Below are 24,988 nucleotides of genomic sequence, written 5' to 3' on the forward strand. Positions count from 1 at the left end.
GCAGTGTGCTGGTGCTGTTGATAGAGCTGTGTGGGTTCTGTTTCACCCGCTGCAGATGACAGTGACCTATAAGTCCTCCACTGGCTGTGGAACAGCAGCATTTAAAGTATTGGACTGTCAAATGTTGTGGACCATTCCAGCCCTGAGCAGCCCTAACTTCTATTCAGCGAATGTTCTTTCCATCACCATTGCATTCTGGTAACCTCTCTGTGCCTGCCGTGGCTCTCAATGCCCCTCAGTGCCCATCAGCCCATCGTCTCTGCTGACACCAGGCCAGTGATGCTGTCCTTGAGAGCAGCCCTGCTGAGAAGGACCTGGGGGTCCTGATGGATGAAAAGCTGACCGTGAGCCAGCAGGGTGCTCTTGTAGCTTGGAAAGCCGATGGTAACCTGGGCTGCATCAGAAGAGAGGTGACAGCAGGGACAGGGAGGTGATTGTCCCTCTCTGCTCTGCTCTTGTGAGGCCCCACCTGCAGTGCTGTGTCCAGGTCTGGAGCCCCCAGTACAAGAAAGACAGGGAGCTGTTGGAGAGGGGCCAGAGGTGACACAAAGATGCTCAGAGGGCTGCAGCACCTCCCTGCAAAGACAGGCTGAGGGAGCTGGGCTTGTTCAGCATGGAGAAGAGAAGCTGCGGGGTGACCTGAGTGCAGCCTGCAGTGCCTCAAGGGAGCCTGCAGCCAGGAGGGGAGTCAGCTCTGTGAAAGGGGAGATGGCAGCAGGACGAGGGAAATGGTTTGGAGCTGAGGGAGGGCAGCTGGAGGTTGGATGTGAGGGGAAGTTGTGTGCTGTGAGAGCGGTGAGGGGCTGGAACAGCTGCCCAGAGAGGCTGTGATGCCCCGTCCATGCGTGGAGGTGTTGGAGGCCAGGTTGGATGGGGCCCTGGGCAGCCTGGGCTGCTGTGAAATGGGGAGGTTGGTGGCCCTGCATTGGTGGGGGGTTGGAGCTTCGTGATCCTTGAGGTCCCTTCCAATCCAACCATGCTGTGATGCTGTGATGCTGTGCCAGCACTGGTGCTCTTGCACAGCTGGGTGTTGGAGGTGCTCCATGTCCCTCCAGCAGCTCGGCTCTCAAGCTGCCATGTTGGTGACTCGCTCATGCTGAGCTGCTCTGCGAGGTCCTGGAAAACAGGAGATGTGAGCTTTTCCTCTTTGCTCGTTGTCTGACACAGCAGGCAGCATTTTTTAGTCTGGTTAATTTTGTCAAATTGCTGTTGGCATCTGCAGCTTTCTGCAAAACGAATTTCCTTTCCTCGGGTCAGGGAAAGACGGCCTTTCAGCGTCCAAATGAGATGATGGAGTTCCCCGTTTGGGGAGTGGCAGCAGCTGGGTGTATTCCCTGTATGCTGAAGTTACATTTTTTGATGTCTGTAGATAGCATCTGCTCTTTGATGTGCATGGTGAGTTTGTCATCTGTGCAGATAGAAAGGAAAGTGACCCTGGTGGCTCAGGAGCCATTGCAGGACGTGCCAGATTGGGGTGTGGGAAAAGAGCAGTGCTGCTAAAATTAGTGCTGCTGTACAGGGATGGGATGAGAGGAGTGCTGTGTGGTTTGTGTGTTGTGCAATGTGCCTCTGGCACCTCCTCAGATGACCATCGGTGTTCAGAGCCATGGGTGTCCAACCTTGTGGCCGCCTGGGCTGCGTGGAGCAAGGAGGAGTTGTCTTGGGCCACACAAGCACAGTTAATGTATTTACATGAAAAAAAGGGCAACAAAGCCATAAAGCTAGTGGGCTGGATGTGTATGGGAGGGGAAGGGCCATCGGCTGAGCCTCAGCCTTTTGCAGTTTAACTGAAATGTGTTGCTGCTCTTGCAGTTCGCAGCTCAACTCTTGTGTTACAGCTCCATATCCCAGCCCACGCACAGCAGGATCCTTACTGGGCCTGTGACATCGCAGACATCTCTGGTCATTGTTACCCAAAAGATGAAGGCTGTTGGGTAGCACTGAGCGTGGGCACATGCACACAAAGCATGTGATAGGAGTGGCTCTGTGCTGATCAGATACACAACAGGGAGAATCCTGAGCACCTGTAGTGCTGCGTTGCTCTTAGCCAGGCTGAGTCCAGAAGGTAAGCTTCAGAAGAGCACTAAATTGACATGCAGAAGACATTTATGCATCAGTGTTCACGGAAGGAAGTGCTCTTCTTCTTAATTGCTCTTCTTAAATTTACATTCTCTGATTGCATGCTAAAACTGCTTTTAACCTTTTTACCACTCATCCACGTAGAGGCTGTGGGTGCCGCGGGGAATGCAGCCGTGGTCATTAATTATAGAGGCAGAATTCCTCACTGTGAAGAGGGAGACTTTGGTTTTGCTGCAGTCATGTTCTGTTTTGGTTGAGCTTTCAGCAGAAAGGAGCTGCCTTTGATTCCTGTCGAGGGGAATCATAAACATCTGCTGGAGTCGTTCGGCGGGGCTCTGCAGGGTGCTGCCATCCTCCCGCTGTGCCCATTGCCCATCTCATGGCACACAGCAGTGCTGGGCTCCACCAGCTCCTCCTGCTCTGAAGGCCGTGAGCTGCTGCTCCATCCTGCAATCCCTGTGTGTTGTTTCCTTGGTCACTGCTCTGGACACACAAACAGCCCCAGTGCTGTGAAGGAAGCGATGTGCAGCTGCTGCTGGGCTGTGTGACCGTATGAACCTCGCTGTGTGTCTGTCAGCCTCCATTCCCACAGAGCACTGTTTGGTAAAGCCTGTCCCTTCTGATAAGGAATAAATGCAGACATTGCCAAAGAGTGTCTGTGTGCTCTGCGGCTGCACGTCTCTGTCTTTCTGCGTTCTGTCTCAGTTGGGGGAAGCGTCGTCTCTTTATGCAAGGAGTAATGCTGTGTGACTCCAATGGGAAAAGTCTGACTCCATGTGCATGAATGTTTCCCCAGAAGATGGCCTGCTTTTGGAGTGTAGTGGAGCTCCATCTTGTCTTCAGCCTGGAGAAGAGAAGCTGCAGGGTGACCTCATGGCAGCCTGCAGTACCTGGTTGACTCCATGGCAGAGGTTCCCATGGAGAAAATAAATCCACAAGGAGTGGGCTGACCGTGGGGAAACTCCCACTGGTGCTGGCTGCAGGCTGGCATGGGCAGTGTGCCTCATCAGGGCAGTGTGGGTGGCACAGGGGATGCTATCGTGCTTTGACACTGCTTTGCACAGTAATATCACAAGCAAATGTAGGAAATGAGCTGTTAGCAAAGGTGTGAAATGGCTTTGTGCTTCATTGCGAAGCGCTGTCTGAAGAGTGGGAGGGGGATTTCCTCGCATCAAGCTGTACCGAAGTCCCTGCTTGTGTTTTTCCTCCAGGACAGCACTGGGATGGAAGTCTGGGATGTCTTTGGGTGTGCTGCCCATGTGGTGCCCATGGAGCTCACAAGGCCATGCTGAACCCTGGCTGTTAGGCAGTGTGATGCTGCTGGGCACGCAGCCCTCCAGCCGTGATGTGCCATCCTCCAGGGCTTGTCCCATCAAGCACTCCCCACGTCATGGTGCACTGGAGATGGGGAGCTGTTGGCAGGAGGCTGCCTGCCCAGAGAGCTGGAAATGCAGCAAGAGGGGTGAGAGGTGTTAGGAAACACCGTGTGTGGCTTTCTCATCATGGAATCTTCTGGAAATGGAGTGTTGCTTATCTAGAGAAACGAGGGAGCCTGGAAGGCATCTGATGGGAAGAATGGCACATTCTTTGTTATAAGCTTAATTGCACTGAAGCACATTCCATTTTGGTGGATAAGTGGTAATCCCGAGTGTAACTGGAGGATCGTTCTGCCTCCCTTTGGCAGCACAGCGGTGCATGTTCAGATTGTAGCAAATGCTGTTTGTATGTAAAGCACAAAATCATTGGGGTTGGAGACTGCATGACTGTGAGTTTTGACAGGTGGATGTAGGGAGTGGTGGATGTCAGGACGGTGTCCCCAGGTGCCACATCCTCACTGTTCTGAACACCCCTGGGTTGGTGACCCCAACTGGGGTGCTGGAACAGAGAGGCTGTGATGCCCCGTCCATCCCTGGAGGTGTTTGGATGGGGCCCTGGGCTGCTATGAAGTGTGGAGGTTGGTGGCCCTGCATTGGTGGGGGATTGGAGCTTCGTGATCCTTGGGGTCCCTTCCAACCCAAACCATTCTGTGATTCTATGACTGCTGCTCCCAGGGCAGCTGTGCCAGTGCCCAGCTGCTCTTTGGAGGAGGGATTTTCCCTGATGTCCAACCGTCAGTACAGTGTAGAAAGGAGGGGAAAAAAAACGACCCAATTTGTTCATGTTTACTTTGAATGCTTTTGGGACTCTAAGAATGACTGCTGTGTTCCAGGTGGTGGTGTGTAACCCATTGGGAAGGAGGAGCAGCTGGGGGGGAGGCAGCAGTGCTGGTGGGAGAGCTGCCGTGCAGGGCCCAGATGGTGCTGGAAGGCTTTGAGATGCTCCCTAATGAAAGCATGTGGAGCTGGTGTGCCAGAAGGGCTGAGGAACCAGAACTACTGGTGCAGGACGTGAAACTGTCTATTATAGGGGCAGCATGATGGGACAGAGCTGAAACCAGGCACTACCTGTTTTCTGATAGCACAGGTGAGGTGAAAATGAGGAGTGGGTGTGCTGTGGGATGTAAATGAAGTACAGGCAGCTCCTCCTGCGTTGTGCTGCTTTCCTGTGTCACTTATGTAAAAACAAACAGCGGGGAGGAATAAAGCTGCAGACTTGGAGCGAAGGCTGCAATGTATGAGCAGCTGTGTCAGGTGGTAGGAAATCCCCCCGATGTTTCTGTGAATGGTGAAGAAGCTGTGACTGACAGTGCAGCACGAGGTTCGGCACTTGCTGCCTGTGTGGTCCTGGTGCTTCCCCCACTTACAGCACTGCTCCTTCTGCCCCAGGACAGCCCTGTTTGGTGTAAGGGAGATGAAGCATTTCTGCTTGCCGGTCAGCAACGCCCCGTGCGTAAGGAAGAAAGCAGTGGTTACAGCTTTGGGAAGTTCCTGGGACTTGGCAGTGTATGAATGCTCTTCTTTGCAGTTTGTAGAAGCTGCAGGTTTGGTGCAGGAAGATGCGGCCTTGCCCAGGGTGGGCTGCAGCAGCTCTTGCTTCCCTGGTGTCAGATGATGTGGTTGGGGTGGCACTAAAAACAGGATGCTTCTCATTCAGCAAGACAAATGCCTTCCCTGGAAGAGTGCTCAGCTGCCAGGGAATGGGGGCTGCTGACCCTGGAGGTGTTCAGGAACTGTGGGGGGTGGCACTGGGGGACTTGGACATGGTGGAGCTGGGCTCAGGTTGGGCTTAGGGATCTCAAGGGTCTTTTCCAGCCTTAGTGACTCTATGATTTCTTCAGTGCTCTGCCACAGAAGGTGTCTCTTTGCCTTTTCCTCTTAGTGTAGATGTTGTCAGCACACAGAGGGAGTCCCTGGGGCACTGAGGCTGCAGGTGGTGATGTGGGAAAGGACCGTGTGGGTTTGGTGTATGTTTACAGCATCTGGTGGAGGAGAAACATTCATGTTCCTGTGCAGACAGGAGCTCTTCCATCACTGTGTCCCTGAATCATACATGACGTATTTGCCTGCTCCCTGATGGGCTGAGCAGCTCTTCCAGCCCTTGGGAAGGGAACAGGGCCCTCAGGTTTTCCTCATTGCAGCACCCTTCCTTTAGTCCAGCCTGCAGTGGTACTGTTTGCATGGGACTCTTTTCCATGGAACATGAAGCGTGAATCTGTTGGGAGAGGAACAAGCACAGGTAAATCTGCCTAACTTTGCATTCATAAGCAGATACTGAGATGCTGCTTTGTTGAGGCTGACTTGGTTCTTACTGCGGTGAAGAACAAGCTGGGTGTCTGTCCATACGCACTGAAATACTTAACTGGCTCTTCTTTTGCAGCTTGATTTGTACTCTTTTCCACAGAGAGTTGTGTGGAGGGTACAGGAGTGCTGTTTTGGTATATATTTTTGGACTTGCTTCCCACCAAAGGAGCACAAAGTGTGGTGGGTCTCATAGCCAAGTCTTGGGAGGCAGCACATAGCAGGGGAGGGGAGGGAAGTGGCTTCATGGGGGCTGCAGTGTGCACAGAAAACGTGGCCCTTCAGCCATGAGATGGGCAGCTGCAGTGCTGCTCAGTGCAGGAATGTCCTAATTGGCCCCCTGGGGTTGAATGGTGCCTTTGGAAAAAGCGATTGAAGTCTGAATTAGAGAGGAGATGTTCGCAGTTTTTATTGTGAGTGTTGGTGTGAAATAGCTGGACGGTCCTGCTGAAAAGGAAACCTCAGGGAGAGCCTTCTGTAGGACTGCAGCAAGGCTCCTCGGGTGTGAGGTCGTTCTGTGCAGCACAGATGGTGTTCTAGACAGTCCTAATAAGCTGATGCACAAATACTTGGTAATTGTTCGGCTTCCTCTTAACTCTGCATGTATTGTGTTTTGCAGATAGGCATTTTCTGAAGATTGAAGGACCTGCTGAGGGGATCACCTGCTTTTGAGGTATGAACTGCTTTTGTTTTAATCATCCAGCATTAAATCTGTGATTAGAAGTGAAGCTGTGTGTACTCTGAGGTCTCCTCTCTCCTGGGCCTCACATCTGCCATCCAGAGCTCTGGGATCTCATGGTCTCCCATGGAAGCTCACCATCCAAGCTTGGCAGAGCCCAGCTGTGGCAGCTGGGGTTATGTGGGCTCTGGGACAGCCTCCTTTCTTTGAAAGGTGTTGCATGGAGTGTTCCTTGACCTCTGCAGAACGCATGGCTGACACACACGGAGCTTTTGATTCTGCTGAATCTATCATGAGATCAGCAGTCAGGGGTGTTGGGGGCGCAGGTGTTCACATAATGTGTTTTAGTGAAGGAACTGCAAGTCAGCATTGTGTGACCCAAGGGAGCCAGATGGATGCTGCACTGCAGTTTGAGGAGCATTTCTCCAGGTGCTGGGAGTGGGGTCAGCCTTTTGCTACACTAATTAATACTTGTCTTCACCTTAAAATTAAAAGTAATCCAAAACTATGAAATAGAGGCACAGACCTGTCCAGAAAAGGCCAGTCTGCCATTGTAGTGAATCATAGAATCACAGGGTCATGGAATGGCTTGGGTTGGAAGGATGATCAAGCTCCAACACCCCTCCTGCATGCAGGGCCTCCAACCTCCATATCTGATACTGGACCACTGCAATGGGACTTGGCTCTGAAGAGCATAGAGGAGTCAAAATGCAGCTCAGTTACAACTCTAAACATTAACAACAGTCTCCTGTGACTTGTTAAAACTGTCCTGGAGTGACAGTGGCCTTGTGTATCTCCTGAGATTCTGCTGTGTGTGTGGGATAAAACAGTTCCTGGAATACCTTTCTTTATTATTTTCCTCTGTAACTGATGGGAAGAGAGGTGTGAAGTCCCATCTCGTTGGTCAGGCTGATGCTCTTGTGAACCCATTCACGACTGAAACCAGGCTCAGCAGCAGCACCAGTTGTTTGTGCCATGTGTTGTGGCTGCCTGCCAGACTGTCTGAAGTCATCCCCTAAAAGCTGTTTGAAAGAAAGCCAAAGGAGCTGGCTTATCTCGCTCTGGGTGGGATGGAGGGGGTGGGAGGGAGGTGCCCAGGTGCTGTGCCTGCTTTTCCTTCTGGCCTCAATAAAGCTGAGGAGGTCACGGGAGTTGGGGTGTCACCTTCTCCCCAGGGAGTTGCTGTGCTAAGAGCTGAGCCCAGCTGGCTGCAGAGTGGGAGAGTGCTGTGCTGTCCTCCCTGCATGCTCCTCTTCTGCACTGCTCCTTTCTGCTTCATTTGGCTTTGGCTGCTGTGGTTTTACATCTGCTGGACTCCTTGGATGTCTTAATTTGATCTTGGAATCACAGAATCACAGCATGGCCTGGGTTGCAAAGGAGCACGATGCTCATCTCATTGCAACCCCTGCTGTGTGCAGGTCACCAACCAGCAGCCCAGGCTGCCCAGAGCCACATCCAGCCTGGCCTTGAATGCCTGCAGGGATGGGGCATCCACAGCCTCCTTGGGCAACCTGTGCCAGTGCCTCACCACCCTCTGGCTCAAAAACTTCCCCCTCATATCCAACCCAAACCTCCCCTGTCTCACTTTCAAACCATTCCCCTTGTCCCATCACCACCCACCCTCACACACAGCCGTTCCCCCTCCTGTTTATCCGCTCCCTTCAAGCACTGAAGGCCACCATGAGGTCTCCCTGCAGCCTTCTCTTCTCCAAGCTCAACAAGCCCAGTTCCCTCAACCTTTCCTCATAGCAGAGCTGCTCCAGCCCTTTACTCAGTTGTGTTAACCTCCAAGTAGGTTGAGGCGGTCAGTTTGTTTTCCTCCTTTCTTTTTCAGTTGCACAAAAACAACAGACACAACACAAGCTGACTTCCAGAGTCCCAGGAACACTCCTGCTTGTACCTTGCGACCTGCGTTGTTCCGTGGTTTCAGGACATAGACACCAAACAGGTGTTTCCCACTGGCTGTATTCAGCAGCTAAAAATGCCTCCTGATGTAACTGATCAGGGAAAACCTCATCCATCCTTGCTGAGTGCCTGAACGAATGAAGGCAGCTTCCTCCCCAGCATCCTCTGCAGCAGCTGGGGGCAGGCAGGAAGCAGTAAGTGCTGGGGCAGGTTGGCTGTTGGCTGCTTATCAGAGGATGCCTGGGTGAGGAACATCCAGGCTTCTTTGTGAAACAAAGCCAAGAATCTGCTCACCTCAGAAAGGAATTGGTTCTTCCTTATTTGATCAACTGTTTGGACCAAGTACGGCTCCACAGTGTTAATCTTCCAGGCTGGATGTGGCTCTGGGCAGCCTGGGCTGCTGGTTGGTGACCTGCACACAGCAGGAATGGAACTGGATGAGCACTGTGCTCCTTTGCAGCCATTCTGTGATTCCCTGCTATCTTAATCACAATCACTGACTGGAGCTCTTGTAGCTCTCCGTTTCATTTGGTTATTGCAGTGTGCTTAGGCGGAGGAAGTACTTCTAAAACCATTTCCTGCTGGATTAACTTCCATTTTTTGTGTAACTGCTGGAAGGAAGCATGCACAAAACCACATCTTTAGGATCAGTTTCATTGGTGAAGAGCAAACTAGGTGGAGGCTGCTGCTGACATCACTGCATAGGAGTGAGTAGCTGCGCTCGCTGTGCAACGCCCTGCTCCATCCTGCACAGAGCTCTGCCCACAGATAAGTCTGCCTGGGAAAGAACAGCCTCTGCCTTTGTGCCAGGCAGGTGGGACTGCTGGTCCTGCTGGGGGTTGGCAGGTTGCTGCTGGGGGCTGCAGCCTTGTCTGTGCCTTCTGCCAAAAGGACGGGGGGAACTGTGCGCTCTCCTTCTGTTTGGAGGCTTGAGATTGAGGCACAGCCTGGATGTAAGAGAGAAGCCCTTGGAAGAAGGCAGTGGTGTGACATCAGCTACGGCGTGTGGTTTCACTTCTGAGAAGAGATGTGGGCAGAACTCTGTGTTATAATCTATTTAAAAAAGGGAAAAAAAGGCAGGGGGAGGGGGTTGTTCACACCATACTGAGCACTTACCTGTTTGGTCCCTCGTCTTTCTCTTTCTGGATGGGAGCTGCCCTTGTGGGCATTGGCTGCTGCAGCTGAACCTGCCCTGTGGAACCAGTCATTCTCTAAGGCAGCCAATAGCCCTGATAACACTGCGTGGAGACCTGAAGGGTTTTATTGATCTCTTTCACAAAAACTCTGCTTTTGTTCCCTAGCCAGTGCCTTGTTGTGCTGCTATAGCTGGATGTATTGCTGTCAGGAGCACGGAAATGTAAATACAATAACAGCCAAACTGCAGCAGCTACTCCCTTCCTTCTTGAGCGACTTCCTGCTCGTGCTCTAGGAGGTGGAAGCTGCTCCTCTGCATTCATGAGCTTCAGAAATTGGTGTTGTTCTCCTGCTACCCTTCCATTGGGCTTCAGAAACCAAAGGATTGGAGCAGAAAGTAATAGTTACTCTCTTATAAGTGCCTGAAGTCCAAGAAGCAAGTTGAGGCCTCGTGCTGGAGCTCCTTTGGTGCTGCCCTGTGCCCGAGGGTGGAGCAAATGCTGCTAACAGGGCGTCTTATAGACAGAGTCATTCAGGCTGGAAAAGACCTATGAGATCATCGAGTCCAGCCATCAACCCATCGGCTTTAACCAAATAACCTGAACCTTTAACCAGATACCCACAGGCTGTTAGAGATGAACAAAGCCCGCGTTCTGCTTGTGACGTTTGAGCAAGGTGCATAAAAGAGTAACTCACACATTGGAGCAATGACTGCATTCCTTCCAGACTTAAGCTTACACGTGTTCCACACTTTAGAGAGCTGTTTCATGAATGTAGGTCCACTTGTTCTAGTTACTTACTTCCTTTAGCACCTCCCTACAAAGACAGGCTGAGGGAGCTGGGCTTGTTCAGCATGGAGAAGAGAAGCTGCGGGGTGACCTGAGTGCAGCCTGCAGTGCCTGAAGGGAGCCTGCAGACAGGAGGAGAGTCAGCTCTTGGAAAGGGGAGATGGCAGCAGGACGAGGGAAATGGTTTGGAGCTGAGGGAGGGCAGCTGGAGGTTGGATGTGAGGGGAAGTTGTGTGCTGTGAGAGCGGTGAGGGGCTGGAACAGCTGCCCAGAGAGGCTGTGATGCCCTGTCCATCCGTGGAGGTGTTGGAGGCCAGGTTGGATGGGGCCCTGGGCAGCCTGGGCTGCTGTGAAATGGGGAGGTTGGTGGCCCTGCATTGGTGGGGGGCTGGAGCTTCGTGATCCTTGAGGTCCCTTCCAACCCAACCATGCTGTGATTCCCTCATACCTAATGCCATTCTCTTTCTTATCTGGGCATGTTTTTTGTTATTAAAGCTGCATCAAGATAATGCAGAGACTCAATGAGTGAGAACAGGCTCTGATTAGCTCAGGGGGTTGGGCTGTTCTGAAGAGCGCAGCGAATTGAGTTGGATTGACCTCAAGCCATGAGCTGTCACGTTAAAAAAGCAGCACAAGACTCTGAGCAGACCAACTTTCTGGAACAAGTTATTTATCTGCAGTTCTTTCTTGCATAACCTGCTCCTTCCAGTGCTGTGAACGTCTCTGGCTGTGCTAATGCCGCTGCCGTGGCGGAGCAGAGCGCTTCTGTGATGCTCTTATGGCACGCGGCCAACTGCATGACTGGACTTAGCTAAACAAAAATCCCTGGGATCTTCTCTAAGAATAATCATCACGTGAGAGCAGGAGCACTGCTCTGCTTTGGGGGAATTGAAATGGCCTCGGGGTGGCCCAGCACAGCGCTGTGGGGCAGCAGCAGGGCCTGGTTTGTAACCTTGTGCTTTCCTCCCTGTTCACTTTGTCAGCCCATGATGACACAGTGCTTTCAGAATGTTCTATTTTATAATTCAAGAGTCTGCTAAGTATCCTTATGAAAGGAGACAGGAGCATGCTTGCTTAGCTTTGAGTCTAGCCGTGTTTGATACCAAGGCTTGCCTTGCATCTTGCAGAGCTCATACTGTGGGCAGTGAGGGCAGAGGAGCGCTGGCATGGGATGCGCAGAGGGGTGGTGGGCATTGGGGGGTGGGGGGTCTCAGAGGTGTCCTGTGCACTGAATGACTCTGTGTTCATTGCAGGGCAGTTGGAGCAGGCAGCCTTAAAGGTCCCTTCCAACTCAGACCGTTCTCTGGCTCTGCATGCAGTTGGGTGACTTTCTGAGCACTCCTCTCCCTGTATTTTCTCTCTTCCCCTGTGGCCTGGGAGGTGCAGAGCCTGCTGTGGGTGCCGTGGGTTCATCAGCGGCTCCAAGAAATGCCTGTGCTCATCCCTCTGGGAGCTTTATGGCAGCTCGCCGGGCCTTCCCCTGCTTTGCTTACAGTGCTGGAACAAAACTGGCCGTTGCTTTGAAGCTCTCTGTAGTGGAGTGCCCCTTTCTCTTGGATCATATGCAGGCAGTACTTACTTCCCAGGCTTCTAGCAAATCCCTCCACGAGCTCTTATGGCCAAAGACATCAGTTCCTCATGTACAGCTCCTCAAGCAGCGTGCTTCCACCCTGTGTTGGGATTGCTGCTGATTTTGTCTTTCTCACTTACACATAGGCATAAATATCCATTCTAAAAGCAAAACCGAAGAGCATGGGTTATATTCTGATGGGTTGTGCCCATCCCTGCAGGCATTCAAGGCCAGGCTGGATGTGGCTCTGGGCAGCCTGGGCTGCTGGTTGGTGACCTGCACACAGCAGGGGTTGGCACTGGATGAGCATCGTGCTGCTTTGCAACCCAGGCCGTTCTGTGATTCTATGGAAGGAGTTTGGCAGTCAGCTCTTTATTCTGAAGCTACCAGTTCTATGTCTTGATCTGCAGGTTCTTACACTGTATAATTGCACTGTCAAGAGAGGTGCTTATTTCAGTGAAGTAACTGCTCTAATGTAAGGAGAATTATTCCATGTAGGTAAAGGAGCAAAGCTGGTCTGTAAGCTGAGCTCCCGGGAGTTGTGTGTTGGTGTCGGTGTGGGCCTGGATGGAGGCACTGCAGCAATGGTGAACCTGCAGTGTGTCTCTGAACGGCCACTGCTGTCACTGTGTGATCGTGAGCTCTGTCACAGCTGGCTTTGTGGTTCCACTGTTTGCAGTGCATTGTTTTCCACACAAGCAGCACTGGAAGAAATGGTCTTAAAGTGAGAATAGAGATGCTGATGTTCACACGAGGCCTGTTATTGGGGAGCAGCACACGTGGGACGTGGAGCAGGAGGGATCCCGAGGGGCAGACGTGGGGCAGTGATGGAGATGAGCTTTGCAGCGCCGCTCCTGGGTGCTGGCGGTACTGGGGAGCAGGAGGCTGATCTAATAGGTGAGCAGCGAGCCTGCCTCCCTCTGCTCCCAGCAGAAAGGGCTGCAGGAAAAGTCCGAAAGCCATTATTTTGTACTGCTCGCTTTCAGTGAGATGGGAGCTGCTTTCCTTTCTGATGCATGCGCTATTAAAGGAAAGCAGCTGACGGCAACAGCTGCTTGCCTCGCCTGTTTGGTTTGTGGCTTAGCAGGCAGTGTGCAAGGCAGAAAGTGCTTTGGGAACAGCCACAGCTCTCCTCCCCTGCACCCCCCTTCCTTGCCCGCTCCCTGCCAAGGGAGGCAGGATGGTTCCTGCTGTGATTAATGGGGCTCTCCTTGTTTGGTGCGGCCGCCAGAATCCCGTCCTCTGGGGGAAGCAGCCGAAGGCTCCGGGTGGTTTTCTTTCTTAAAAGAGTTAAGGAAGAAAAAGAAGAGGAGAGCTGAAGCTCAGTCTGTGCAGAGGTGGGCAGGCGCCTGTATTTTCCTTAGCTGAGTATTTATGGCTCTGCAGATAACACACCGACCTTTTTTGGGCTCTGATTTCAGTGCTCCTGGGTCGCTGCTCAGTGAGACGCTTCAAAGTCCCTCGCAGTTATTATCTATGAACTCATCTTCCATGTGGCTTTTCTGAAGGCCAGCCAAGGCCATTAATCCCCACCTTTTAGTGTCCGTAATCCCTGCCGGGGCTTAGGGGAAAGTTATTCTTGTACTGCCAGCGACGCTGCTCTGGGACAGCATCTATCCTGCTGTAACTTAAGGCAAGTTTATTAATGGGACTTTTTATCAGCTTGGAAACCGTACAGCTCATAATGTAGCAATCTGACTTGGACAGCCTCACCCCTTCTTGCTGAGTGGTTAATAGGGAAATTGCCCAAAGGAAGGAAATCAGGAGGCTGGTATTCAGGCCTGTGGTTGCTAACAGCAAAACGCTCTTGGAAGGCACAAATCTGCCTTCCTGAGGAATGGGAGCAGGTGAAGCTGGGCTTGGAAGGGGTCTGTTGTGCTGATGCTGGTGTTGTGTCACTCTTCCTCTTCGTGGCCTCCTGGCTGTGAGCTCTGTCTGTGGCCAGCTGGATGCACAGTCATCCTCATACGTGTGCTGCTCTTCCTGCCGTCCTCATTCAAAGACTCCTTTTGGTTCCAGCAGCTTCTCCAGCCCTCAGGATGAGTGTGGGTGGAGCTCCTTTGGGCTGCTGGCCCTGCAGGGGTCCGGCCTTGCCCTGTGGGTCAGCAGTGGTCAGCCCAGCAGTGGTGCTGCCCCTCCACTGGTGCGCATCATGGGGAGATTCCAAACTGTGCTCTGTTGCAGTAGTGCAATTTAAGCCTAATTCCCAGTGGTAGAATTAATCTCTTAAATGCCCTGAATTTTCTTTCTTCCTGAGTTTTCTGACCAGAATTAGGATTTTCAAGGCCAGATAGCAAGAGTTGCTATCTCAGCTTTGCTCAGCTGCTGAGGGGCTGATGGAGAGCATTATGGCTCCATGCCGGTCCTTCCCAAGCATCTTTCTGGGTGCACTGCATGGGGTTACTTCCTTGCACAGAAGAGAAGTTCTGAGAGAAGCACCTCTTCACCCTGAGCAGAGAGAATACAAAGGGAGCCCCAGAGGGAGTCCAGCAGAAAACTGACACTCAGAGTCAGTACAGCTGTCCGTGCCCAATGGGCTTCCTGCTGAGATCTGGGGAAGAAGCAGGGATCTGGGCTAAGTGTCGTGTTCAGAGAAGTGCTGCTTCTGGATATGATTGCCCTCGAGTCCCAGGATGTTATCTGAGAGAGCAAGAGCAGCAAGCAGGTAAGTCCTGCCTCTGCAGGTTCTTGAGCTGCTCTGGGTGCTTTCCGAGCAACAACTGGGCCTGTTCCATGACCTCCTAAAGCAATGCTTTGGGAACAAGTTCTCAAAAGGAAGGACACGAATGTACAAATACAACCTGATGCAGCCATCTTTGGCTTTCATGAAAGTCCACTAACAGGTTGGCATAGGTGCTGTGTCACTACAAAAGGACCCTTTTTATCTTGATGAAATCCAGTGCTCCAGATTTGGATAACAAATTAAGAAACTGCATTTATCCAGAGTGCTCTGAGAATCGTGAACTGATTTGGAACAGGTTGCCCAAGGAGGCTGTGGATGCCCCATCCCTGCAGGCATTCAAGGCCAGGCTGGATGTGGCTCTGGGCAGCCTGGGCTGCTGGTTGGCGACCTGCACACAGCAGGGGTTGGAGCTGGATGAGCATCGTGCTCCTTTGCAACCCAGGCCGTTCTATTCTATGATAAGATTCTGTGATGTGCACAGAGCTGCTGCTGCGTGCTGCCTGCACTGCTCTGGTGCTTATGGGCAGTGCTGCAGTGCAGTATTCTTGCCACATGTGGATTAGAAGTCAGCTGTACCCAAATGGAGAGGCACTGCATTTCCCTTCATCCCCAAGTGCTTTTCCTAGGTAAAATTTGCTCCCATCTTTAAGCTGCAGGTTCGTATACGTTTCTGTGCAGGGAAAAGGTGAGCAGTGAGAAACTCGCATCCATCTTGTGTGTGTGTACATGTGTGTGTGTGTACATACATATGAAATCCCAGCTCATGGAGCTGACCCTCCAGAATACTACTGACTGTCCTCATAGTTATGCAAGTCAAGTTTTTCCTGTTGTATCATCTTGTGGCCTCGCGCTGCAGACAAAGTGAAGCTATTGGAGACAGGTAATGACTTGTGGGTCTTTTGAAGCAGCAGGAGGAAGGCCCGTGTGTGTTAGCAGGAATGCTGGCCAGTCCATTGCAGGACTAGCTGGGACTCCAAGGGCTAGCTTCATAGCACCCAAAGCTGTGGGACCTCAAGGATCATCAAGAAGATCCAACCCCCCACCAATGCAGGGCCACCAACCTCCACATTTCATAGCAGCCCAGGCTGCCCAGGGCTCCATTCAACCTGGCCTCCAACACCTCCAGGGATGGAGCATCAATTATTCTCAGTTTGCATAAGTGCTGAACTTAGACTTTATTTTTAACTCCTTTTACTTAACTGGGGAAGAAACAAAGGAGGAGGGAGGCACACGATGTGGGTGCGAGCGCAGCGATCCCTTGGCATCTCAGAGCACTGCGGTTTTCTCTCTGTTAATAGCAGGTCTGGCTGCAGTTGTCAGTTTGTGCATAGGGCTTCCATAACTTGGAGGTGTGCAGCATTGCTGCCTTCGCCTTCACCTCTCCAGCAGCTGACCATGAGTGCTGTGCAGGGCAGCTCCTGCCCAGAGCCTTCTTGGAGCCCTCACGCTGTCCTGGGACACACACTGCATCACCAGAGAGCTGCTGTTCTGCAGAAATCTATGGCAAGATCAATCCCTCAATGGCAGCTGAGTTAAATGTGAGAAGAGCCAACTTTCTCATGATTGGGGATCACTGTTCAAGTGTGTTCCTAAGGCTGCTGCAAAGCCTGTTTTAAGCGGGCAGCGCAGAGCACTGAATTCCCTTGGAAGAGTAGACGCAAGTGCAGGGATGGAAGGTGGAGTGATGCTGAGATCTGTCCTTGCTGATACAAGGTGTGCATTTCTTGGACAAGATCATGCTATGTCACAAGGCTTTTGCCCTGGAGATGCTGGAGCAGCTTTGTCATCTCACCACTGTTTGGTTTTTATGGCTGTTAATTTAGGCATCAATTTACATAGGCCTGAGGTCTTTCAGTCACAGCAGCTGTTGGAACAATCTGCAGAATAGCCAGATCCGGTGAGATTCCTGTTTGCATTTGGGAGCTTTTCAGTCCTTGCCGTCTCACGGGTTGTGTGGATGTGTGCTTTGCAGGTCTGCCTGATGTGAAGGCGGGATGGGCTGCAGAGCTGGTGGCCAAATCGTGCTGTGTGATGTTGGGACAAGGTGGTCCTTAAGGGCCCTTGCAGCCCCTTGGTCACTGAACACATCAGGCTGCTCTTCCCAAAGCACTACAGCACTTGTCCACCTTGCAGCTTAATTAGAGCTCAGTGCAGGCAGTGGGGAGGAGGTGTTTGCTGACCTCTGCCCACACTGCAGCCTTCCTGGAGCTCGCCCAGCCTCCTGCCCAGCTTTCCCTATGGATGTGGATGGAGCACAGGCTCCCCATGCTATGGGTGTCTGAAAAGCAGGAAGGAAGAATTTGTCTCAGATCTCCAGAAAACTGGGAGAACTTTCCCAACACATGCAGATGCCAGGAGACTGATGTCTTACTTTGCTAATTAGTAAACTCAATTCGCTAATTTACATGCTATCTGAATAATTGTGTATGGCAAAAGCGTGCGTCATTAGCTTCATTAATGCTTTCCCGAAGGAATTTGAGTTGATGGAAATGTTTGGAGCTTATGGAGCAGAAATGTTTGTTATGGGCTCATCTGCAGCCTGGCTGTAGAAGCTGCAGTTGGTGGAAGTTGAAGGCAGGACACGTTTTGGAGTGCAGTCATCAAGTGGGAAGGGGCCACGGTCAGGCTTCTGCTCAGACTCCATGCAGCTGATGGAGTTTTTCCTCTTTTGCCTTCTCCTTCTGCTTTCTTGGTTCTACTTCCTTTTTCTGACCACGTTTTTATTTTCCTATCCAAAGCACGCTCTGACGTGTTCCTCCCACAGCTTTACCCCAGGCACTGGTTTTGCTCACACTCCTCCTGTTCAGATGGCCTCCAGCTGTCCTCTCCCAGGTGGAGCAGCAGTGCTTGGAGCAGCTGCAGCTCGCTTCCTTATCTGCTTGGGTCCACGTTAGGCCCTGCTTCTGCAGCAGGAATAGCTTCAGAGTGCGTGCTGTCATCCAGAGCCTGCTGGGTCTGCTGTGCTGCGAGGGCCCTTGGCTGCAGAAGCTCAGGTGAGAGTGGCAGCCTGAGCTGGGGGGTGGGGAAGTGGAAGTGGGGAGACAGCAGATGTATGGAGAGGAAATAGAGCAAGCTGCACTGCCAGCAAGCAGTGGTGGCTGGAGCTCTGTCTCCTCTCTGAAATGCTGTTGACAAGCACAGCTGTAAGCCTGTCTGAAGTGAGAAGTTAAAGCGCTGTGTTTATCTTGCACTGCCATAAGCTGATTGTGAAGGTTTGCATCAACTCATTGCTTTTCGCTTACTGGCGTGTGATTCAGTGGCTGCTTCCTGCCAGGTTCCCATTTTGAGCTCATTGCAGGTTGGGCACCTTGCTCCTGCTGGGGTGCAGGGACCAGAGGGACCTCCAGCCATGGCTGCAGCTCTGTGATAACTTCTGCTAGGAGTATGCTGTTAAAGGACCTGCATCTCGCTCTGAGAAGGATCCTGTAGTAATCTGAGTATTTCCTGGGAATGGGAACATGCACAGGGATGAACCCCGGATCCTCTTGGTGCCCATCCGTGGAAGGTGAGATGGCAGCAGTGTGACTCACCGCCGTCCTTTCTGGAGGCAGGCATCCTTTCCGTGTGACTGCTGCAGCTGGGCATGACTTAGCATCTCTGCTCCTTCTGCCTCGTGGAGCCCCACAAAGTGCCCATGGGAGCACAGCTAAGAAAAGCACTGAGTGACAGCCCCAGCCCTGCTCTTCTCTATGGCGAGGAGCTAATTTTAAAGGGTGAGGGGATCTGCTGAAACAATACACCTGCTGCCAACAGATCAGTGTGTCAGCACCTCCTTGAAGCAAAAGCAGGAGCGGGGCAGTGGTGCTTTGTTGCTGTTTTCACTTAGCCATACCGCGCTTGTGAGTAGGTGGTGCCCCTTGCTATGGCTGTAGGGAGGCTGTGCTGTGAGGGATGCTCTGCACCCAGCCCTTCATAGGACCACAGGTCAGAGGGATCCTGTCCCATATCTGCTGCTGGGGGAGGTAAGTTGGTGGCACGGCTTGTGGAAGCAGCTGGCAGCTTTGTCATTTGAGGGGCACCCTGCCCACACCTGCCCAGCTTCCCCATCGCCGTCTCCAGGCACAGAATTTGGGTCAGGCTGATCATAGCTGCAGTCAGACTGCGTGCCTGCAGCTGCGGCGTGCTCTGAGGAGCTGCAGAATGGAAATGCAAAGTTCAGGAAGCAAATTCCACTCTTCCCTAGATGGGAAGCCAGAGGCAGTGGCGTCTGTGAGTAAGCACTGTTGGTGCCACTGCTGTCTGCAGAGGGTGGATGGAGAGGGGGGGGTCCTCCTGGGAGAGGCTGCTGGAAGGAAATGTTCTGTGAGCAGTGACTGCTGGGGTTTGTTTCCAAGGCTGTGGCTCTGGGCAGAGCACACGTGTGGTGTGTGCTTGTGGGCTCTGCTGTGCTGATGTGGGCAGATATTGAGTGAGATGGGGGAAGGGGGGCAGTGATTGGGGATGAGAGACCCCTGGGTGGGCTGGGGAGGGGGGGACCTGGTGGTTGGGGAAGGGATGGGAGGTTGGGTTGGGGGAGAGAGATGTAGTGGTTGGTGAGCATTGGGAGCTCCAGGACTGCAAGTCTGACGTTGGCAGTGGGTGGAAATGACTTCTCTCGGTTCAGCTTGCTAGAGGAAGGCTTTGGTGTGCTGAAGTGAGAAGGTTCCTTGCTGGGTACACACAGATTCCAAGCAGAAAGCAGAACAGATGGGGCAGATACTGGGTGTAAGCAACCAGCTGCTGCTGGGACAGGAGGTCTGAACAAATCATTTTGCCCAGGGAAGAAAACAGCAACAACAACAACAACAAAAAAACAAACCAAAAAGAGGGAAGGATTGATTTGCTGTGGAGCAATTTGAAGACTTCTTGGAATGGGCTGAAGAATGCATCGCTACAGGAAAGCTCTTTTCCTCTCCTCCATCACTGTGGTTGCTGTGGGCCGGTGTGCCATGCTGTGTTCCTTCCCACACCTCGCCGCAGAGCCCCAGGGACATCATCCTCGTTGCTATAGGTTAAATATAGACAAGGAAATGTCCTGCTGATAAATCTGCATCAACTCATGATTAGTTTTTCCCAGCAGCTGGGCTGTTTCAGTGTCCCAGCTCCTATGCAGGACTGACACAGACACCATCAGTGCCACTCCACAGCAAGCATTGAAAAGAGAAGTGGTGCCACCACAGGGATGAGGAACAGCAGCTGCATGGTGTGAACCAGAGCTGTGGTGGGATATTCTGTGCCAGGGGGGACTGTGGGTGGGATCAGCCTTAGTTTGGGTTTGAGAATTCCTGCTGGGATGCCCAGCCCTGTCCACGTGGCAGCTCCTGCTCTGCTGGTGCTCTGCAGGCATTTGCAAGGTTAATTCACACAGCATCACAGCATGGTTGGGTTGGAAGGGACCTCAAGGATCACGAAGCTCCAACCCCCCACCAATGCAGGGCCACCAACCTCCCCATCTCACAGCAGCCCAGGCTGCCCAGGGCCCCATCCAACCTGGCCTCCAACACCTCCACGGATGGACGGGGCATCACAGCCTCTCTGGGCAGCTGTTCCAGCCCCTCACCGCTCTCACAGCACACAACTTCCCCTCACATCCAACCTCCAGCTGCCCTCCCTCAGCTCCAAACCATTTCCCTCATCCTGCTGCCATCTCCCCTTTCCAAGAGCTGACTCCCCTCCTGGCTGCAGGCTCCCTTCAGGCACTGCAGGCTGCACTGAGCTCACCCCGCAGCTTCTCTTCTCCATGCTGAATGGCAGGCCAAAGGAATGATGACAGAGTATCTCAATGGAGCAACAACTAAGTAATTTCTAGGCCATCTGAGTAGCACTAATAAGCCTTCTCTGCCTGCAGGGTTGTGGCAATGCACGTTTTATGAGTTTTGAACCTGGCTGAGGACGCCCACCTGGCACAGATTGCACTGGGAGGGGATGCTCAGTGCTGAAGGGCTTCTTGTAGGGTGGTTGGGCAATGGTTTCCAGTAGAGTGGGAGGATGGCAATGACCTGCTGTTTGGACAGACCCTAAATTAAGTTGTCAAGGCCCCTCCTGTGCTTGGAATTAAAATAGCAGGAACGTTTATGGATGTGGATGTGTGAGCTGATTGCAGTCATTGCGCCCAGCTGCCTTTTGCTTATGATCATTTGGAGTGAGGTTAACAAGAGGTTTCCCTAAATGCCATAGACATAAAGTTTCAGGTTTGGATGTGTTTTGTTGGTGTGGGACCCCAATATGGTGCTTACAGCAGTGGGTGCAGCAGGTTGCCCAAGGAGGCTGTGGATGCCCCATCCCTGCAGGCATTCAAGGCCAGGCTGGATGTGGCTCTGGGCAGCCTGGGCTGCTGGTTGGTGACCTGCACACAGCAGGGGTTGGAGCTGGATGAGCATCGTGCTCCTTTGCAACCCAGGCTGTTCTATGATTATGATTCTATGATAGGATTTTGTGTCTGCAGCTCCAGCACTGCTTTCTCCTCGTGTAACTCAGTGGCTCTTGGTGTCTGTCTGTTGTGAGGAACTTAAATTCACTACTGAGCTTTAGACTGGGGAGGAGAAGATGAATGGTGGCTCTTTGTGCCTTGTGTTCCCAGTTTGTAGCTTTGTGTGTGATGTGTATCTGTGCTCCACTCTATTTTTTATTCCATGTAAATATTATTAGAAGTTTTACCTTCCAGTCCAAATCCCAGGGTTAGGATGGGTTTGTTGGCATTAGCAAGGTTCGTTGAGGACATAAATGCTCTGCTGGATCAAAAGCATTGCTGGAGTATCCATCAGGTTACGTAAAACCCTAATCTCCATAGGGGAGGCTGGGTGGAGGCCGACCAAGAACTGAATTCGTGTGCGTCACACTTGTGTGTCTGCTGCTGAGGATCTGTAATTAACTCAGATCTGAGGCAGGGCACAAATCGATGTAGGGCTGCTTGTGCAGGGCAGGTATTGCCCTTCCGTGTCGTGATTGAGTTCAGGGTTGTGATGCAACATCCTGTGGTACGTAGCAGTATTCATGCAGTACAACCTGGTTGGGATGGTGAAGGTTTTTGCTTTGGTTCATGTGCTGCAATGAGGGTTCTGTGAACGTCTGGGACTTATTGAGCACTAAAACAAATGTTACTTGTTGTGCCAGCCAAACTCTGCGCTTACAGCATCCCTTACTAAAACACACTGGTTTCTTTTTCTTCTTCCCCAAATGATGCAGGTTGCACAGGTGCTAAGCCATGGCTGACTTGGATCACAGCCTCAGCCTTGCGGATGCTCTGACAGAGCCACCTCCTGAGATTGAGGAGGAGGTGAAACGGGACTTCATTGCCACGCTGGAAGCGGAGAAGTTTGACGACGTGGTTGGAGAGACGGTGGACAAAACAGATTATGTGCCTCTGCTGGACGACGACGATGCAGGGAGCCAGGAACCAAAAAGCAAAGCCCACGCTGACGGCATTCAGGTGGAACGTAAGTGTCTGAAGTACAAGAGCAAACCTGCTGTACTCAGCATTGCAGGACTTTCTTCTCGCTGTGATTTTGCTGGGCCCGCTACAAAATGTCTTTAGATGTTACTGGTTTTAGGCTGAGCCAGTTATTTTAAGAGCTAAGGATGGAGTTCATTCTTCTGCTCTGCCTTCTATTCTGCAGCTTGTAGGGTCGTTCCTACTCAACACAAGGTGCTGTTACTTATAATAATGACTTGCAGGCTGGAGCTTTTTAGAGGAAGCACAGTGTGAGGGGTGTGAGTGCCACACTGCTGTCGCACGTTCAGTGCTTCCCATCCCAGAACAGCACATGGTTTGATAACCCCATATGGAGTGTCCATAGCCTGCTGCTGATGAGGTGTGCGCCTTCACAGGGCCACGCTGTGTGCTGAGCAGCTGAGGCTGATGCCCACAGCTGAAGCCTTCTGTGTCCAGCAGTCCAAGGATCTGCTGCTTTTGATTTAGAGCCACAGAACTGTTTGAGTTGGAGGGGAGCTCTGAATGCTCCCAGGTCCACCTCCCTGCAGCAACCGGGGGCACCTGCAGCTCCGTCTGCTGCTGGGGGTGTTTGCACTGCATGCTCACATCCAGTGGTGTTGCAGCTCTGTCAGAAACTGAGATGAAGGAGAGGTGAAAACAGACCCCAGCTGAGTGAAAAGGGAAGCGGTGAGACGTGAGGGGGTCCTTCCTAGTGCTTCTCAATACATCCAGCAAGGAAGGATGTGGAGCTCTTGGAGCGGGTCCAGAGGAGGGCACTGAGATGAGCAGAGGGCTGGAGCAGCTCTGCTATGAGGAAAGGCTGGGAGAAGTGGGATTGCTTAGCTTGGAGAAGAGAAGGCTGTGGGGAGACCTCATGGTGGCCTTCAGTGCTTGAAGGGAGCGGATAAACAGGAGGGGGGATGGCTGTGTGTGAGGGTGGATGGTGATGGGACAAGGGGAATGGTTTGAAAGTGAGACAGGGGAGGTTTAGGTTGGATATGAGGAGGAAGTTTTTGAGCCAGAGGGTGGTGAGGCACTGGCACAGGTTGCCCAAGGAGGCTGTGGATGCCCCATCCCTGCAGGCATTCAAGGCCAGGCTGGATGTGGCTCTGGGCAGCCTGGGCTGCTGGTTGTTGACCTGCACACAGCAGGGGTTGGAGCTGGATGAGCATCGTGCTCCTTTGCAACCCAGGCCATGCTGTGATTCTATGAATACATACTTGGGTTCTTTGTTCCCCCTCAGACTGAGGCTGGTTGCCTTTGACTTTTGTTTTTGCTACATCGACAAGAATGCTGATCCCTCCCAGAGGGGTGACCTGGTGGTTTCCTGCAGAAGAAAGTTTGGTGGCTTTTTCTTTGCCTTAATCTTAATGCTCATTAATGCTGATGAAAGTGGGATGTGCAAGAGAACTGTAATTAACATCTACAGCAGAACTGAGCACTGCGGGGCTGTGGGCTGGGGAATCACAGAAAGGGAACATGCTCAGCTTTGGAGCACTGGGTTGCTTTGTTTAGAAGCGAGCCAGGTGTCCTGCAATACAGAAAGTACTGCTCAGGATTTTCCACCTAACACAGCTCGTTACATTGGGACAAACAATGGGGAAGGAAGGAAGCGGGCAAGGAGGCTGTAAGCCTTGGAGCTTTGCTCTATTCAGATGGATGTTATCCCATTCAATTATAGGAACCATAGTGACAGGTATTTATGTTCAAGCCCTGCAGAAGGGGGGTAGAGCAACACGCTTGTTACTGTTTTTGCATGTGGCAGAAGGATGTTCTGAAACAATTCTTTGTGCTGCATGTAGCAGATCCTGCAATATCTCAGCACCAGGTTTTTTCAGTTACTGCTAACATCTCAACACAACGTGTGTTTCAAACACCCATTCCCAGCTCTGCAAGCCCCATTCCTCCCCTGTGTGTGTGCCTGGGCAGAGCTGTGTGCTCCTGTGGGTGGTGGGAGCACCATTCTGCATCTGGTCTTGCTCTGGAGAGTTGATTTTTCCCTTTTTTGGGATAGTTGCAGCACAATTATGAGCATTATCTACATCTTTGGCAAGATCAAAATGAGACAGTAACTAAAGAGACCAGAGAGCATGCTTGCCCAAGCGGATTGGATGTGATTTTGCTTTCCAGCCCTCGTGCACGGAGGGTGAGGGTTGTCACTCCACACCTTCAAATGGTGTCACTTTACTGCAGGCTAGTCTAGCATTTCATCTTTTATGCCTTAATTAGTCTGATAAGTTTTTCCCCCAAAGTGAGTGAGATACGTATTTCTCCTGGAGCCTCTCTCTGATTGCTTTAAAGAAGCTGTGGAGCTGCATGCTCCTATTCTGGGGCCCATACAACACGATGTGAAGCTTCATGCTCCTATTCTGAGCCCACACCACACGAGTGTCTGCCCAGGAGCCCCAGCACAGCCCTGGGGAGGCACAGTGAGTTCTGCTCCCTGCCCTCATCCTGCTGCAAGGAGCCCCAAGCTGCCGGCAGAGCACAGCAGCTCCCACAGCGGGCACTCAGCCCCTGCTGTTCATTTCTTGATGTTAAAGCTACAAATGTGTTCAGACAGCGCACTGTCTGCTGCCCTTCCCCAGTCAGGAGAGGTTTCATCACACAGCCTGGCAGGCTCCAGCTATTTCGGGTTTGTTGCACTCTGTTTCTAAAGCCACGAGCCAGGTTAGGTAAGTTTAAGCTGGGACTCGGGTTGTTTGACAAAGAGCAAAGAGATGGAGAGGAGGAGGAGGTGCTGAGCACTTTGTGGCCACCGAGATGCGTCCTAGAGCAAAGATTTAATAATAGTTAATTTTAAAAATGTCACTGGAAAGGCACAGATTAAGAAGAAAGCGTTTTATTCTTTCTAACAACTGGCTGAGCATCGTAATTTGCTAAGTTCTGGGGTAATCCTCTTAGGACCGCGGGGTCTTTATGTAACGCCGAGGGATTGCCGTGGGCTCTGCCTGCAGCCCTGCACGGCTCTACCCCGGGCTCAGCAGCTGTGGGCCGCACACCTGAGCTGGGGGGCTGTGGCAGGAGCGAGGGTGGCTCTCCTCCTGTGCACTGAGGGCCGA

At 52.1% G+C, this 24,988-nt stretch overlaps 1 protein-coding gene across 9 annotated transcripts in view; it reads left to right on the forward strand.

Annotated features, from left to right (window-relative positions):
- Positions 1 to 24,988, forward strand: part of MAP4 (microtubule associated protein 4) — a 117,191-nt gene that overhangs the window by 16,134 nt on the left and 76,069 nt on the right. For 8 of the 9 annotated variants that reach the window (XM_048951896.1, XM_048951901.1, XM_048951904.1 and 5 more), the window contains exons 2-3: positions 6,376 to 6,429; positions 21,680 to 21,930. In XM_048951896.1, the coding sequence (XP_048807853.1) occupies positions 21,699 to 21,930 (232 nt within the window). In that variant the 5' untranslated portion in view covers positions 6,376 to 6,429; positions 21,680 to 21,698. Of the gene's footprint in view, positions 1 to 6,375; positions 6,430 to 17,300; positions 17,509 to 21,679; positions 21,931 to 24,988 lie in introns of those variants that run through there. The other variant, XM_048951897.1, reaches the window with a different exon arrangement.

This window comes from Lagopus muta, chromosome 7, assembly GCF_023343835.1.
Source record: "Lagopus muta isolate bLagMut1 chromosome 7, bLagMut1 primary, whole genome shotgun sequence".
Taxonomy (NCBI): domain Eukaryota; kingdom Metazoa; phylum Chordata; class Aves; order Galliformes; family Phasianidae; genus Lagopus; species Lagopus muta.